General features: G+C 41.0%; 2 protein-coding genes across 8 annotated transcripts in view; one reads left to right on the forward strand and one right to left on the reverse strand.

Moving 5' to 3' along the window:
• The window catches only part of limch1a (LIM and calponin homology domains 1a), a 46,829-nt gene extending 38,416 nt beyond the window's left edge, over positions 1-8,413 (forward strand). For 4 of the 6 annotated variants that reach the window (XM_061246192.1, XM_061246193.1, XM_061246197.1 and 1 more), the window contains 10 exons: positions 221-304; positions 924-1,016; positions 1,285-1,446; positions 2,284-2,336; positions 2,947-3,062; positions 3,331-3,445; positions 3,771-3,848; positions 4,487-4,595; positions 5,400-5,502; positions 5,770-8,413. In XM_061246192.1, the coding sequence (XP_061102176.1) occupies positions 221-304; positions 924-1,016; positions 1,285-1,446; positions 2,284-2,336; positions 2,947-3,062; positions 3,331-3,445; positions 3,771-3,848; positions 4,487-4,595; positions 5,400-5,502; positions 5,770-5,795 (939 nt within the window). In that variant the 3' untranslated portion in view covers positions 5,796-8,413. The remainder of the gene's footprint in view (positions 1-220; positions 305-923; positions 1,017-1,284; positions 1,447-2,283; positions 2,337-2,946; positions 3,063-3,330; positions 3,446-3,770; positions 3,849-4,486; positions 4,596-5,399; positions 5,503-5,769) is intronic. The other 2 variants (XM_061246194.1, XM_061246196.1) reach the window with 2 other exon arrangements.
• A 502-nt stretch (positions 8,414-8,915) lies between these two features.
• Positions 8,916-17,399, reverse strand: phox2ba (paired like homeobox 2Ba). 2 transcript variants are annotated; one of them, XM_061246669.1, is made up of 4 exons: positions 17,312-17,399; positions 11,898-12,093; positions 10,728-10,915; positions 8,916-10,362 (listed from the first exon to the last, which is right to left on the reverse strand). In XM_061246669.1, exons 2-4 carry the CDS (start codon positions 12,085-12,087, stop codon positions 9,937-9,939), a joined length of 804 nt encoding a protein of 267 aa, XP_061102653.1. In that variant the 5' UTR covers positions 12,088-12,093; positions 17,312-17,399; the 3' UTR covers positions 8,916-9,936. The 2 variants fall into 2 exon arrangements, with proteins under 2 accessions (XP_061102653.1, XP_061102652.1); XM_061246668.1 differs by lacking the exon at positions 17,312-17,399 and having other exon boundaries at positions 11,898-12,317.
• Positions 17,400-18,259: the final 860 nt, after the last annotated feature.

The following is an 18,259-nucleotide window of genomic DNA, read 5'->3' on the forward strand; positions in this document are numbered from 1 at the left end:
AGTATCTGATTGGTTCAGTCCTCTGTCTGTGATGAGTCTCTCTGGCCAATCATCACGATTATGAAATTGTGCAGAAATCATGAAAACCTGTGTAATCCATCTATTTATTTGTCTTCTCATATGGTTTTGTATTAAGTATTTTGTTTTAATGAATAGGCTGGATGAAGAGGCTCATAGTCATATTGTAATGAACCCTAACTCTGAGCCTAATGTGGATCAGCAGGTGGATCACTGGTCCTGGGATCCTGATGAGGAGCGGAAGAGGCAGGAGAGATGGCAGCAGAAGCAGGAGCTCTTGCTTCAGGTGTGTTACCTGAAATGCCCCACCCTGCTATACCCCACTCACCCCACCCTCCCCCACTCTACACCCTGCTTCACCCTTTTTTAAACCTTCTGGCCAGATGTGTGTGTGGTTGTGTGCCTTTCAAATAGCTTCTTTTTTGCCTCCTATCTCCTCGTTCTTTGCCTGGCCTGGAAATCCGTCAACGTCCACCATCTTTAAGGAAATTACAGCCCATTAAATATTCCTTTTAAGTGCTAGCTAGAAGTTAGAGCTAGAGACTCCCAAATGTTTCTTGAGCAAGAAAACATGAACGCATCCTTTGCGGAAGTATTTGTTTGGAATGCGTGACACATAAATGATCGACCTGTGGATCCACCTCTCCCCATCTGCCACATCTATAACTGACGTGATTTCGAACTGATGTTTGAAGGAGCAACGACATTCTATTTGCCTAATTCACGTTTTTTGATTGCCCCATCTTCACTGCCTATTTTTCTGGCTTCTCCTGATGGGTAGAGCTTGGAGCAAGGAAAGGAAGAAGGAGGTGAAAAATAAGGGGCTGGAAAGAGCCCCAGGTGTGGGTTGGTTGTGCGTGTTCCCCTGTTTGGCCCGTGTGACCCGTGTCATGTGATGTGGGCAGGAGCGGTATGAGCAGGAGCAGGAGAAGCTGAAGAGGGAGTGGGAGAAAGCGCAGATGGAGGTGCAGGAGGAGGAGAGGAGGCACCATGAGGAGGTGAGTGGCCCTTTTACAGTAAAGCAGTAGTCATGGAAACTGCTTTCAGACATTAGCATTATCGTTGATAATTGCCGTCCCTGTTTGCGTACTCCTTAAAGTGAACTCTGGGAGGAGAGTTTCCAGATGATTCTGTGGGTTAATCAGAACTACAGATGTATCTACAGATGTACAATTTTACTTTCACATGGAGAGGCTGATGGAATAGTTCAATACAAATGAAAAATTTGTTTCCTGAGTGCTATTTTGGGGCTGCTGTGCCCTGCAGGAAAGGAGGATTTTGGAGGAGACGATGCCCTCCCTGAGCCCCCGCTCCTCAGCATTGTCCTCCCCCCTCCGTGGGGGCCTGTCCCCACCTCCCGGCCCCCAGGACCTCACCCTCCCATCGCCAGCCAACATGGAGCTAAAGCAGGAGCAGCCTGTGCAGGCGGTGAGGAGGGGCCAGACTCTGGAGTGGGAGGGGCCAGACTCTGGAGTGGGTGGGGCCAGACTCTGGAGTGGGTGGGGCCAGACTCTGGAGTGGGCGGGGCCAGACTCTGGAGTGGGAGGGGGCAGACTTTGGAGTGGGTGGGGCCAGACTGGCTGGAGAATGACTGATATGCTAGAATACTCTTGTAAATAACCATGCAGTCTCACTCAAATAGTTGGCAAGTTCACAAGTATAAATAATGATATGTTCTAGTTGGCTAATATGACATTTGGGCCAATAAATGTTTTTTCAGAAGGTGCTTTTTGAGCATGGGTCACCTTCCCCACTTCATTAGTTTATACTTGAGGCTCATCACCCAAGGGAGTGCATTCCTATGTTTCACAGGTCAGGTATAAGGGGGGAAATAAACACTGAAATGGGCAGCAGCCTATCCTAAGCCTTCCTAAGTCCAGCACTGGGTGCAGCCTGTAGCCTAGTGGCTAAGGTACATGACTGGGACGCGGAAGTTGGTGGTTCAAGCCCCGGTGTAGACACGATAAGATCCATGCAGCTGTTGAGCCCTTGTGCAAGGCCCTTAACCCCACATTACTCCCCAGGCACTGCTGCCCACTGCTCCTAAGTAACTATAATGGGTCAAATGCAGAGTACAAATTACCCCGCGGGGTTCAATAATGTATATGTTCAAACTTCTTCTAACTGCAATGCTAACACTAACCTTAATGCTAACCCTTGAGAATGCTGCTCTGTCCTCAGTGGGGGAACCATAATGTTAGCCATGAGTGACCCACCTGAATTTTTAGAGCTGTTCTGATTTATGGTGGTGTGTCTCCCCCACAGGTGTCACCAGAGGAAGCACTCATGGGACAGAAGGACCGCAGTGAGACACACAGGTACTAATTGGCAGATATTTAATTTCTGTTAAAGCTGCAATAGGTAAGATTTTTGTGTTAAAACATTGTTACAAGACCATTGTAAATCTCTTCCTATCATTGAAAAAGGCTTGCTGACATGTTGGCTCACCCTCTGCCTGTGTTTAAAGGTCCTTAAATTCTGGTTTCAAAATATACAGTTGACGGGCTGGCACTCTGTACCAAAACATTGCATAGCTGGACAATAATTCAAGCTCAATGGTTGTAAATTGGTTCTAATTGCCACAGCCAATGGCGTTTCAACGTCAGCATGTTCACAGAGAAGGGGTTGGATAAACTGTGTTGTGGTTTGAGAAATTCCTCACTTGACCGTTAGAAGTCCAAAATGACCTATTGTACCTTTAAAATAAAAAATTAAGACAAAATGGGTGGAGCCAGGGAAGCTGTTTCTGTCTGTTCCAGTTTTCAACACCAGGTGTCACCAGTATCTGTAATTTATAGTTTTTCACTTTAGTTTTTTAGTTGCTTGAAGCTAATTTTTTAGCAAGTACATTTGTGAAACTGAAACATTTGTTTCGGACAAGCTGTCCGGAGATATACTACCCCCCACCTCTCATCTCTACCCCCCCAGAGTCTCGCTGCCCCTGACCCCAGTCCTGCCGGAGCTGAATGCAGCTCCTCACCAGAACGGCCAGAGTCTCCCTGCAGAGCCGAGCAGAAGCACAACGCCCCAACAACAGCCTTTCAGTGAGAAACACAGAAACACACCTCACAAAAATGCCGCACACACACACACATACACACACACAACACACCTCACGAGCACATATGCACACACACACCCGACACGCACATACACCCACACACACACACACCCCTCACACACTCCTCTCATACATCTCTCACACACTCCACCCCCCCCCACACACTCCACACACCTCCCACTCCACACACACACACAGCTCACTGTCACACTTCGCACACCAGTAATATAGAGTTGTGTATGTGTGCACAGACTCACCCTGGAGCAGTAAACAGGCCCAGAGTGCACAGCAGGAGGCAGAGAAGATGCAGAAGAAGACTGCGTCTTTAGATCGCAACCTCAACCCACAGCCTGGAAGAGCAAAGAGGTGTGTGCGTGTGCTTGTCCCTGCATGTGCGGACATCATCCGTGTGTTTCATTTTGTGGTTTGTGCTGGCTGTAGTTTTATGTTTGTGTAATTCCTGGAGTGTGTGTTTTACTGTTTGTGAAATGTAAGGGGTGTGCGTTAGTGTGTGTGAAATGTAGGGAGTGTGTTAGTGTCTGTGAAATGTAGGGGGTATGTTTTAGTGTGTGTAAAATGTAGGGGGTGTGTGTTAATGTTTGTGAAATGTAGGGAGTGTGTGTTAATGTTTCTGAAATGTAGAGTGTGTTAGAGTGTGTTCGTGTTTGTCAAAGGTCTGGCTTGTCTGCAGGTGTGGATCTTGTGAAAATGTAGCGACAAACTCATCACCTGCAAACTCATCTTCCATCCATCCCCAGTCCCCAAACAGGTAGGACTCACACAGGATGCTCAGCCCCACCCTCAACCCTGCCCACACACACACCCAGCACCACCCACATACACACCAAGCCACGCCCCCACATACACTCAGCCCTGCCCAGACACACACCCAGCACCACCCTCACACACACCCAGCACCACCCACATACACACCAAGCCACGCCCCCACACACTCTCGGCCACGCCCACATACACACCAAGCCACGCCCCCACACACACTCAGCCACGCCCACATACACACCAAGCCACGCACCCACACACACTCAGCCCTGCCCACACACACCCAGCACCACCCGCATACACACCAAACCACGACCCCACACACACCCAGCACCACCCACATACACACCAAGCCACGCCCCCACACACACCCAGCCATGCCCACATACACACCGAGCCACGCCCCCACACACACTAAGCCCTGCCCACACACACCCAGCACCACCCACATACACACCAAGCCACGCCCCCACACACACCCAGCCATGCCCACATACACACCGAGCCACGCCCCCACACACACTAAGCCCTGCCCACACACTCCCAGCCATGCCCGCAAAAGTGTGTGTAAAATGGCGCCCCCTGCAGGGAGGTAACAGTTTTGTTTTAAAATGGTGCCCTATGCAGGTCAGTGAGTGGCAGGAAACTCTGCTCCAGCTGTGGGCTCCCGCTAGGGAAAGGAGCTGCTATGATCATCGAGAGCCTCCATCTCTGCTTCCATATCCAGTGTTTCACGGTCAGTACACAGCTCCCCCTCTTGTAGAGTACCACATCGGTTGGATTCTCCAAATGTTGTATATCTGTATGCCTGGGTCACTGCCGCAATGTTCTCAGAGCGGGACAGCTGTTGTCCATCACAACTCTGACGTTCCTTGCACCGTCACTGGAGTGTCCCCTAGGGAAATGGAGAAATCAAGAAAGGGAGAGGTTAGAGCAGGAATACAGATTAGACTGTCCTACCTGGGTTGAGCTTTACATGGTAGTTGGCCACCCAGCTCTGGATATCTCTCAGGCATGTAGAGACGCAGGCAGAGACCTGTGTCTCAGATAGGGAGGAGAGAAAGAGTTGAGTGTCCACGCATAACAGTGATACGACATACCATGAGCAGAGATGACAGGGCCCAGGGATTTAGTGTAAAGGGTTAAAAGAATGGGACTGAGAACTGAACCCAGGGGAACTCCTGTGGCAATGGGATGAGGTGCTGACACTCTACCAACCCAGGCAACCGGGAAGGAGTGACCAGAGAGGTAGGACTCAATCCAGTTCAGGGCTGTGCTGCAAATCCCTGTAGCTGCCAGGGTGGACAGGAGGATGGAGTGATCCACAGTGTCAAAGGCCGCAGAGAGATCTAGAAGAATCAGTGCAGATTGAGCGGTAGGCTGCTCGTAGAGCATGAAGTGACTCACTGATGGAGAGGAGTGGCCAGGTCTGAAGCAGGACTGGTAGGGGTTGAACAGTGTATAAGTAATATGTGTGTACCTGTATATATAACCTGTGCATTCCTCCATATGTGATGTGTGTTTGCACTTTATGCTCCAGTGTGGGGTCTGTAAAGGTCAGCTTGGGGACACCAGCTCAGGGACTGATGTCAGAATTCGTAATGGCCTCCTCAACTGCCACCAGTGCTATGTAAAGTCCCGTGGTAAGCACAAAGCTTTTATCCAACAAAATAAAGAGTTCAGTGAAAGTGCCCAATTATCATATCTGTTAAAGCATTCAAATATTTAATATCAGCTGATTCATACATTAACCTAGACTCTAACAGTATTTAACAGAGAATCTGGGAGGTGACTTAAGACTGACGCGGATTTGCCTCTTAGCTGCACCATAGCTGATTGCTTAGCAGCTAAACAGAAACTTCCTTCTTGCTTAGCCTCTTCCTAATGCTCCTCCTGTTTCTTGGTTATAGCTGCTGGCCAGCCCACCATATTGTGACCTACCGGGACCTCCACACAGCTCAGACACAGAGCACATTTCAGCTTGTTCATACCTGCGTTCATCCCTGTTTGAGAGAACATTTCAGCATGTTCATACCTGCTTGTCCCAAGACAATCGCCACTGGGACCCCAGTCAGGACTGAAGAGTTGGAACATGTTTTCCTTGCTCACGAGAATCAAGTTAGAATGACCTCAACTTGGCTCGCAACAGACATAGGAAGTGGTTTTCCTCTGATAAACTAACACCTGGATGTGACATTACCATATACCAACCCAACTGACCTCTGAATCGTATTATGACTTGTTTTTTTGTGTGTGTGTGATACATCACAATTTGGCATTCTATATTAAACATAAATAATGCAATATAGGAATCTGCTAATGCAATAATTTTGTTTCTGTAACTGAACATTATGCAAAAAAAGGTGCATGCATTTTCTCTTTTTGCAATCTGGTCTTAATTATGTTTTAATGTGTGTTTTATTTAGTGGCTGGCTTTTGCTTCTCAGCAGTTTGTGAAATGAAGAAGCACTTTATATTATTATTTTTATTATTAATAATAATTATTATTATATGATGTATCCAGTGGACATCATAGGTCTGCAGAGACTTGAGTATAAATCACACTGGAACTGCTCCTTAATTTTACACTCATAATGATATTTCCCATTTCTCTCATGTTGTAGAGATGTGTGCATAATAATGCACGCTTATGAAACTCAGACATCCAGGGCATTTTTTTGGGTTACCTGAAATTAAAGATCTGCCTGTGTTTTGGAATACTGTTGACCACAGTATACATCAGGCCAATAAGGTTCAAATAATTCTGGCTCTGTCGTTTTTTCTTATGAATGGCAAAGTATCAGTCGTTCCCTTCTCCCAGGAAAAATGTCAGATGGGTTTGTTTAGCAGCCAGATATTTATAATTCTTTAATTGGACTTTAGTAATGCAGCCAATTCTCTGACTTGGCTGCCAGCAATCAATGCAGGGAGCTTTTAATGGCTTTAGAACACTGAGTGTGTCTTTAAATGGCCTGATTTTGTGCCAGGAGTTTTTGGTTTGCTTTTCATTATTTAGTTTGGAATGCCAGAGCTCGGCTACCTGCCTTAAAGTATAAAGGCAGTTCAGAAGATTTGAGTTAGTATATTTAACACATGGTTGTTGCATTTTTAGTTGATTAACATGTCAAATTTTATTTTCAAAAACACCTTTTAATTTGTATTATCACATATGATTGCAGTAATTTATTTAAAGAAAGAATGCATGGTTGCTTTTGCTGAGATTGTTTTCCCTTGAAACCTTGATTAGAATTTTTATTTACGTGGCTGGCTTGACATGAATTTAAACCTGTGCCTTAGGAATGCAGCTGATTGCACATGTTGTGGAATGCTGGGTCTGGAGAGTCAATCCAAAGATAAAGTTATTTTATGGTTAATATACACTCAGTGGCCACTTTATTATTTTAATGTGTGCTTTTTTTTGTTAGTTGCCTACCTGTCAGCTTGAACCAGTCTGGCCCTTCTCTGACCTCTCTCATTAAGAAGGCATATTTGCCCGCAGAACTGCTGCTCTTTTCCTGGGTGTTTTTCCGTTTTCTAGAGACTGTTGTGTATGAAAATCCCAGGAGGTCAGCCATTTCTGAGATATTCAAACCACCCTGTCTGGCACCAACAATCATTCCATGGTCAAAGTCACTTAGATCTCATTTTTTTCCCATTCTGATGTTTGGACTGAACGACAACTAAACCTCTTGACAATATCTGCATGCTTTCATACGTTGAGTTGCTGCCACATGGTTAGCTGATTAGATAGTTGCATTCGCGAGCTGGTGTACAGGTCTACCTAATGAAGTGGTCACTGTGTGTATGCTCACGAGAGACTAACGTGCGCGTGACCTCCGGCGGAAGTACGGGTGTGTTCACGGGTTTTTGAATGATGATGCTTCTTTTGACTTTTCTTACCTAAACCAAACACAAAACGTCAAAATGTTTCCAAATGTATTGGGACTGTGTATTCAGCGTCTTGATATCTTGTTAATTATGCTCGTACGTAGGCTACCGCATTTTTCTAAACAGCACCCCATTGTTAATGAGCATACGATACAATTATGATTGCCCATACCTGGGTGTAGATTGTGAATCTCTGGGTGCTATCGGGTTTAAAATTTTACAAAATTAGTACCTGGTAACCTCTTATTTATGGTAACATTGTAATTGAACCAGAACCACTGTTCTACCTCCAGCGAACCCCTGAAGTTAAACCCTTTAATTTTAGAATGGCAGTGATCTGGAATTTAAGCATATTCCCCTTTATGCCATTTTGCAGTGAGAACTCAATTAGATAATTTAGTGTTCCGTTGATATGTATTCTGGCAGTGTTTCTGTTCTGCTTGCATATGACACAGATTTAGATATAATCCAAGATGTAACTTGATTGGCAATTAGGATCCTCTCTGCGCAGGGAGAGAGGTATCTGTACGCTGGCATTGAGAACACTAACTTGTGTACTTATTACAATGTTCCTTTGAAAGCAATTTAAATAACAGATTAAATAAATGTTGAAATGAGATGGCTTTTATAGCAAATGTATGTTTGTAAATAAAATGTTCATAATTATCGTGTATTTACCTTGTATTATTGTTTTAGTTTGTGTGAAAATGCATGCGTGGACTAATTTGGTTATTGGGGGCATAATAGAAAGCATTGGGCTTCATAAATGTTGACTCTGTCCGTGGTCCTGAAACAATTGTGTAATCAGCCAATGATAGTGTTGTACATTAAAAACGGAAAATGCACAGACCATCGTATAGAAACCACACACCACCTCTGAATTAATACACCGTTTCTTTTTTACTGTAAATAGATATATAGAGTGAATTATAATAGAAGAATTTATCTCGAGAATACTTATTTATATTTTCAGAGTTACCACTAGGGGGCATTAAAACACAGTTCAATGATAACGGTGTTTACCAATGACCTTACCGGAGGATGTTGTTAGCCCTTTTGCGAACTGATCTATATATTTTATTTAGTTGTATCGTTTTAAAGATATCACTTAATGAAATGCAGCCACAACATGCTGCTTTCGGAAGGAATATATATTCAACACTGTAAATTTTCTCATCATTTTATTAACAACCAAGTCAATGGTACACTCCTGGAAAACTATGCACATGTAGAAATATTTCCCTCTTAAATATAAGTATCCGTTATACCTACATATAAATAGCTTTCAAATCCTGAACAAAACCTGCAATATTATGCTCACAAAAAGGGAAATGGATAATCATAAAATTGGACTGAAAAGGACAACATGCAAATCAGATTTTAATAAATACAATGTTGGAACACTTCCTTTGAAAACGAAAGAAATAAACCCGTGGTGACCTTGTAAAACGTCAAAAAGCCTCAATAAAGTACAAGGGTAAACATAACTATAGAACTATAGAAGACAATTTTACACTTGTATTAACACTATACAATTGAGCCACACAAACACAGCCGTAGAAACTCACACAATGTTCTGAATTATTCTTGTTAACATTGAAATTTGTAGTTTGTGCCTTTGGTCGAAAATATATATGAACTAAATTTGTCGCGACAATTGTAAGTGAAATAAAAACAAATATTTTTTCATCCATAAATTGAAACGGTGTACATGGCGATTACCAGCCATGGGGCTTAATCATCTTAGGCAAACAAAAATAGGCTATCGATGAAATAATGTATGCTCTGGCTTGGAAAAGGTTTAGTACAGTATTATAGTTTTATACCGGGGAAAGAGCTAGCCTATCGCCAAACATACACGGTGGCAGATTGTTTCCTTCATGGAATGACGCAAGTGCTGATCAAAACCACCGTAATGTATCATAACGAGGCCGATGGGTAAAAACAATCAAATGTTCAATACTCATTTCCTGTGCTGCCCGGATCCTGATGGAGAAATGTAACATCAAAGGTGGTCAGAGGGATCCACATCGATTTGGCGACCAATAATGTTCTCTCTTCCACCCTCTGCTTCGGACTTCGAGTGTATTTTTTTAAATCCCTCTCGTTTTACTCTGGGCAGTACAGTCGCCAGTTTTAAGTGTTCGTTTTTAAATTATTTCGATGTTTCAAGCATCTCTCCTCGCGCTTCAGAACATGCTGGTCTTTACTAAAGTGGCTTTGGCTCCGTTCTGTCTCTGCAATGAAGACAGCACGCTCGCGAACGGTCCTCCTAATGAGTCCGGGATGGACGTGATGGTTCCGGGAGCCGAGGCCCATCCCTGGTTCGGTGTGGTGCCTCCCAGACCGCCCGGTGTCGACGTCTTCACCTGTTCCACTGGCCCGTTGGCTCCGGGGTTGCCCTGTCCTCCAGTCGGACTAGGTCCACCACAGCTGGGGTTTGGGTTGGGACCCGGGCCTCCCGTACTGTCTGGGTCAGTAACTTTCGGTTCTTTGCTTTCATCCTCCCGAGCGTCCGACTTCTTCCCGGAAGATCCGTTTTTGGCGGCTGCGGCTGCAGCGGCTGCCGCGCGCTCTTGCTTGCGAAATTTTGCGCGCCTGTTCTGGAACCACACCTAAAACACGAAGAAAACCATTTAACCTACAAGCAAATATTACATCTAGCATTTAAGTCCTTTAATGCACAGGGAAGATGCAGTTTCTTCACTGATTCTTTTTTTTATATTAATGTATTTTAATCTGAAATAAATCTCCAAAATTTGCATTCACATTTATTATTACATAAATGAATCTGTGTTTAGATTATATATGTATCCTCTACAGGCATATGCCTACAGTAGAGGCCGCATTAGTCCCCAAATTATCTGGAATGGCAGTGCAATTTCAGGCCCAATATGTGGTGGGGGAAACTGCAGCATTGTTTTGCAGAATGTTCATTCACACAGGCTAATTTAAAGTGCACCTCAGGAGCGGAACAGACCTGCACGCGCGCCTCGGTGAGGTCGATCTTCAGCGCCAGCTCCTCGCGCGTGTAGATGTCGGGATAGTGCGTCTCCGCGAATACTCGCTCCAACTCCTTCAGTTGCGCGCTCGTGAACGTAGTCCGAATGCGCCGCTGCTTCCGCTTCTCGTTCAAACCGCCGTGATCCGTGAACAACTTGTAGGGCACTGAACATATCGTGGGAGAGAATGCAAAGACATGATTATGATGATGAGTATAATAATAATAATAATAATAATAATAATAATAATAATAATAATAATAATAATAATGAAATTAAAAATAATCATCATCATCATCATCATAATAATAATCATAATAATGAAAATATTGGTAATGATAATGATAATGATTGTTATTAACATTATGATTCTTAGTATTATTAGTAGTAGTCGTATTAGTAGTATTATATACAATAATACTAATAATAATTAGAATAATAATAATAATAATAATTATTATTATTATTATTATTATTATTATTATTATTATTATTACTCTCCTCTCGTGTTGAGCTGATGATTCAATAGGTAGGTTACTTTTACCATTACCATTTTTTTACCGTTAAAAAAAGGCAAAAGATGTTCTGTTTCTTAAATATTATAAATATGTTGAAAACGGTTAATGTCCTGCAACAGAGTTAATATTTTGCAACTGTGTAACTTATACCCAGTCTGTATTGCTGTAAAATACGAATATAATCAGTTATCTAACTGTACTTAATTTTATGTACTGCAATTGTAATCTTTTAAAAGTAAAAATTTTGAAAATGTAGCAATGTTGTCATCCTACTCCTTCGTTGTAGGCTACAGTACGGTAACAAATGTAGTCCCAATAATGAGCTTTATTCCGTGGTTATTTCATTATTTTCTAAGCTTTACGTCTCATCGCAAAGTAAATAAATTATGCCGATCATTTTGGCAGCTTAAGATAATTTTGTTGGCGGTTCGGGTCTGACAGGGATAGTGTAACCCCGTAACTGAATTACCTCTTGCCTGCAATCACTTCTAACGTGATAAATTCTTTCATTTGTGTAAGCAAATTTCGTTTGGTAAATACTAAACACATTTCCATTTTCAAATGCAATCACCGCTTCCTATATACCGAGGAAGAGGCTCTTGAACGGGGAATAGAAGCGGAGGTCCTTACCTGCGGCGTACGGGCTGCTCTGGTGGTCCCGCAGCGTGCCGAGGCTGCAGGATCCCGCGGTGAGGGAGGGACAGCCGGAGGAGGCTCCGAACGTGGTTCGAATCGGGTTGTATTGGAACCCGCCGGCCTGGCTACAGGAGCTGAAGTCCGCATAGGCTGATGCCAGGCTCGAAGTGTCCATCCCGGCCATACATGACTCGTAGGCGGAGGAATTGAGGTAAGAATATTCCATTTTATACATTTGAAAAGGCTCAGTGGATTAAAAAGCAGTTTCAAAATATATATCTATTTCAATGTGGATTAAAAACAGCAGGATTTAAATGAACGTTAAAATTGTTGGGGAGCAATAACAGTTGTAATTTTTTCCTTTTTTTTTGTTTGAAGGCGGCTTGACTGTGGGTAGATGCGCTCTGCTCGGAGCCTGCTTCTACACTGGCCTCCTTTATAGCAGCAGAGCCTTGTTTTATGAAAAGCCTCCTATGAGCCGCCTAGCCCGAGGTCTCTAGAGCATAGAGTCCTCATAATAAACTTGGCTCTTTCTACTTGGACAATAGCAAAGCGGTTGGTCTTATTGCTGGCGCTTTTTACATGACAATAACTCATCAGGCTATTGGGCTGGCACTGGGGGACCGAGCTGTCTAACCTCCCCTATCATTGATTCCCTGCATCTCTAATTAGAATTTAATACCACACCATTACGCACCGGCTCCCTCTACCCCTCCCCTAACCATCCCCTTGCCCTTTAATTCAATCACACCACTTGGAAATAATGAAAGTTGGGTGACGATTCTCCCTGATCCAATTTTCCCCGAGCTTTTAAGCCTTTTAACTGATCATATACCTTGGGCACAAAGTTTAGATAGTATTTTCCACCTCTCTCCTCTCCTCTTTTTTGCCGTACTTTCTTGGCTGAAGTTCGGGGCCCGGGTGTGCCTCCCCGGCTTTCTTGTAAGGACGTTACACGCTCAATTTAACAACAAGCCGCCCCCCGAAGCGCGTGAAACGTTTGAAAGACAGGGACAGTGGAGAGATCGGGATGAGTACAATAGTACTGACGCGTTTATGTTTCCTCCTTTTCACGCCCTCTCAGGAGTCAGTAGTGTTATTTTCTGCAACACCTGGGATTATTTATTTAAATTTGTATTATTATTATCATTATTATTATTATTATTATTATTATTAATGTAATTATCTGTATTACGCCTATTATTATTATTATTATTATTATTATTATTATTATTATTATTATTATTATTAGTAATAGTAGTAGCAGTAGTAGTAGTAGTAGTAGTAGTAGTATTTTTGTTATTATTAGGCCTATTAATAATAATAATAATAACAATAATACTTATTATCTTTTTAATTATTTTTATTTATTAAAGCATGACAACAGCGATCATTAAGCTATACGAAAATATTACTTTCATTTAAAATGGTTATTCATGTTTTTAATACAAATAACAGCACAAAAATAAAAAGCATGTAATATAATAATAATAATAATAATAATAATTATTATTATTATTATTATTATTATTATTATTATTATTATTATTATTATTATCTACCCATCCTTACTGAATTTAGTCGGTGTTGAAAATAAAAAAGTAAGGAAATTATTAATTTCAGTTCATCAAGATTGTGTTGGTAAAAGTAACCTACTTATAAACCACTTGACAATGGACGATAAATCGTTTTCGCAGCAGGATTCCATAAGTTGTGTTTGTTTCTACGAAGAATTAGATCTTATTTGCATAGTGAGCGTTCCATAAACAAATTGGGAATGTTTTATATGATTTCAATTCCCCTGTAATTCGTTTTATTACATTCATTATTCCGCTTTATGCCCAGTAACAACTCTGTAATTAAAGTAACAAACTCGTGAAGTCATCATTGTGATCTGAGGCCCGGAGTATTAGTCGAGTTAAGTGCCTAATTTTGTTATAGTAACACAACGATATTTTGTTTTGTTATCCTCGCTATCAATAGACTTCTTCGTGATTAAAAACAGAGATTTATTTGAATCAGTTTTTATTTTACGTGGCATTCCCCTTTCTCTTTTGCAACTTAAAGCGCCTTTAAAATGGAAGAATGCAGAAGAACGTCTCTAAAACTATCTATCAGATCACATTTATCTGACGTAAAGCAATACAATTGTACTGTCCTCCTAGCGCAGTCTCGAGGAACACAACTCCTTTTTGTTGATACCGGCATTTGGTTGAAATCATTTTTGTGCTTCCCGATGGCTTTATTGATTCTGCTGTTTTACAAAACTGATTTGACAGAGTAAGTCAAATCAAGTATTTGTAACGCTTTTTTCAAAGCAACAATGAAAATAAATGTTCACCATGTGACAGTGCGAGATAAATTGCCAGGGCCTAAAGACTTGTTTCCCGGTCTCCACATACAGCTGTGGAAATGCGGTCCCACACGTGTGCCGACAGTAGGCCTATGCATGTTCTGAAAGTAAGTTGGCTACATGGCTTTTCGTCAAAACGACAGAAAAAATAGTAATATCAACCAAAAATTAATTTCGTCAATTTGTCCTTGCACGTTGTCGTTACCATACGCTAAGACATTTATTGTTATATTTTCTGGGTAGGATTAAATAAAAATAAAAATGGACAGGTGTAGCCGAAACCGCGTAAGATTTACAACGTAGGCTATTATGTTATATTTCACTCCCTGAAATGCTTTTTTTATTCAATAAAATTAATTATTTAAATGAGTGTCTTAGTTTGAATAAACACTAGCTAGTGTTCTGCATCAATATGGCGTTTCTTTTCTCTGTAAGTTGAAAGATGAATGACAGAAAAGTTTATTCTTTCTTGACACACCCCAGTCCCCTTTTATGTTAATGTTTTCCTTCTACACGCGAGTCTCGGCTAAAAGTTGTACCAAATGGTTAATTTGATTATTGAAACCAAAGACCAACTGCCTCACTGGCTTCCCTACACGCGTCTGGCAAGGAAAAGAAACCAATTGCTAAGAATTAATCTAATAAAATGCACAAAGCGAGGAGAAACCCTTTCTGATATTTTGCTGAGACAAATAGAATTATAGCTTTCTCCTCCGTTCTTTCTCATTCAAAGGGCCCTGTTGTGTGCTTCTCGAGGTCTATAGTCCCCCAACGACAGAGAGGCCTCCATTTTATACTTTTTACTAAAATGTTTATTTGTGCTTTAAAATTACATTTTAATTTGGACATTGAACATGATACATTTTGAATTGAAGGAATCCCTGAGATTGAGATATCAGGTTCAATTATTAGTGTAGTATTCTGCTTATTTTAGCACAGCTATCATGAAAAAATGCATCGTATTTAAACCAAAATCTATGACATCGAGGTATCATCACTATAGCAAAATATATGCAAATAAAAATAAAATGAAATTTTATTAAGATATATATATATATATATATATATATATATATATATATATATATATATATATATATCATTGTGGTAATTCTCATTTAGATCTTGAAAACATATAATCGCAAGTGGTTTCATGGCAAAGTATCAATGAAAAGCGAAATTATCAATGAAAAGTGTTAAAAAACAGTTGACTTAATAATACAAATACAATCCAAATGGTTCCTTCAAATAAATGAAGGAACACACGCCTTCCCAAATCCAACATTTATGTTTACAAGGTGAACAATAGTGAAAAAATGGATAAAGCCGAAAGGGACCCTTCTCTTTAGAGATCCTGAACTCCACTAAGGAGAAGAATGCGACAAGCCAGTGAAAAAAAGACAAAAATGCCATTGTATGGATGTATGCGCGCACAAAGAGATATAGTACAGAAAGTGAGACAAAGAGAAGAATCGCTGTCACGTTAAACATAATGTCTTACTCTGACTGAGGACGTGTTCCTGAGGCTAAACAATAATAATCTGGGGCGGGGTGTAATCATAGCGGACATGGGAATATATAAATAAAATATCAGCCATTAAACATTCCTTGGGGCCCGTTCTTGCCTTCATTGGTTGATTTCTCAATTTAATGTTCACATTTTCAGTCCCACTTTAAACCTCCCAGCCCATAAACAAATGCTGTGAAAGAAGCTCAGAACTGCCTTGTTAAACAGAATGTCCAAATATTTCTGCTATGAACGGACTCTATGGGCATGTAAGCTTTAGACATTAACTTATCAGTTTTTTCATGTGATGAGCTGTGCAAGATAATGACAGCGTAAAATACAATTGGTGACGATACATGTTCAAATTCTGCTTTAGCTCATTCATTACGCAGTCTATAGCAGTAATTCAACGGGATGAAAGCGTAGCTTAGCCTATTATATAGCAACTTCTGTACAAAATGTGCTGTACAAATGAGTTTGAATATGCAGCCTTTACAGAGGACGACAGTGATAATATTCAAGATAAGCACGAATCTTATCTTGAATAAGTTATTTAAAATGAGAAAGAAACAGTCCAGTGCTATGTTTCATTTCATGCGTCTTACTGCAAAATTTCCATTTGTTATATCACATTACCACATGTACTAAAGACGTTAGTCATTAAGGCCAATATTGTTTGCACGTGAAATAATGGCGCTCAACATGTCGCCACGCAACTTAATTTTTAAAAAGTTGTCGCAGTCTTTCCCGTAGTGCTCCTTATGGGGGAAGCATCTGCCAGAGGTTTAGAGACGGAGCGTTTGAGCAGACGCGCCGATATGAAGTGACATCTGCCCCAGAAGAGGATGAGGAGGGAGAGTAAATTGAATTATTATAAACCCTTTCCATTCTTAGTGCAATCCGAGAGCCGCACAAAACTAGCGAGTAACTAATATCCCCATACTCCGAAGTTTAAACTCTAGGCCCGCTGGTTTTATACACAGCAAGTTGAAAGATGGTATATTATTATTATTATTATTATTATTATTATTATTAATTTTATTATTATTATTATTATTATTATTATTATTATTATTACTAATACTACTGCTACTACTACTATTCTCAGGCTACTACTACTCCTGCTGCTTTATAAGATACAATAAATCCTGGGTTTTAATGTCTTGTAGCCCATTCTTGGTATTCAAGCTGAAATATTATTATATTACTGCGTAATCGTGAAGGATGGGGGGGGGGGGGGGGGGGATGAGTGTTCCGATTCAGTTGCTCAAATGTATTTTTGTATACATAAATAAATAAAAAAATAAAAAAATAAATGGCGATAACACTTGCGTCCTAAGCGTATCGTCAGAAGTTGCATACTACACTATCTTAACGTTTCTGAAATGGTGTCGGTGAGGGCGGTGATTCATTGTTAAATTTAAGTTATAAGCAAGTTCATTAGAAACTGTTGATTAATACCAGCAATTAACCTAACCCAAACTAGTGAATTCTTTCTAGTCGCAGTCGATGCACAGTATGTGCTATTTACATCCATAACGTAGCTACCTGTCCTCTCTGCACCAGTAAAGGAATGCCGGACTCCCCAAGGTTTGCGCAGTCAAACCGTTCCACAGACTTCCCAAGTGGCCACGAGTTTAGGCATAGTGAGCAGGATTAACATAATAATCCCATTCCGCAGGATAAAATTAGCAAACATATTACTCTGAAAAAGCAGACCTGCTGCTGGCAACATGCCTTCCTTAGACTCAATTACTAAATTACTTCAAGCTCTAAGACGACATTAACAGAAAAAGATGCCATCGATCGGTTTGAGTTAAGATTTAAAAAAATTGCGATCATTAAATCTCTCGCCAGTATTCACAAATCTGATTCATAAAATTGTCCAAAATAAAAAAGAATTAAATTCTTCACGGAGTCTCCTGTCATCATTTCATCTTGTACAATTTAACATTGACCTTCTATTATGGTCTGCATCGATGATGCTATAGCAGGCTAACCATCGGAGGAATGTTATTGAAATCTCTGCTAAACAGTTTGTCGAAATAATGGGCGGATATAGGCTGTAAAGTAGGTTATATACAGTGAGCTCACTGTAATCAAACTATTCACAAATTAAGTGCAGATTATCAGCCTTTATTAAATAGTATTTTAATACACTTTCATTTCATCATGTCGGAATTACAGGCCTTTGTACATACATAGTCCCTTAATTTCAGGGCGCTATAACATTTGGGGCAAATACCATCACAGGTGTTTCTGATTAGTCAGGTGTGTTCAATCACTTCCATGCTGCAGATATAAGAAAGCTTGATTATAAGCATTTCATTGCCTTTGGAGTCTGTTATTGCCATTTGTCAACATGAGGACCAGAGTCGTGCCAATATAAGTCAAGGAATCCACGAGGCTAAGAAATAAGATTTAAAAAAACAATCAGAGACATATATGCCAAACAATAGGCTCACCAAAACGAGATCTCCACTTTCTATACCTTGT

This window comes from Conger conger, chromosome 6, assembly GCF_963514075.1.
Source record: "Conger conger chromosome 6, fConCon1.1, whole genome shotgun sequence".
NCBI lineage: Eukaryota > Metazoa > Chordata > Actinopteri > Anguilliformes > Congridae > Conger > Conger conger.

Excerpts from the sequence above, each read along its gene's own strand:
- phox2ba (XM_061246668.1), bottom strand. The coding sequence starts at position 12,138 with ATGTATAAAATGGAATATTCTTACCTCAATTCCTCCGCCTACGAGTCA. Across the intron at positions 10,916-11,897 it reads GAGCAGCCCGTACGCCGCAG|TGCCCTACAAGTTGTTCACG; the intron begins GTAAGGACCTCC and ends CGATATGTTCAG. Across the intron at positions 10,363-10,727 it reads TCACCGAGGCGCGCGTGCAG|GTGTGGTTCCAGAACAGGCG; the intron begins GTCTGTTCCGCT and ends TTCGTGTTTTAG.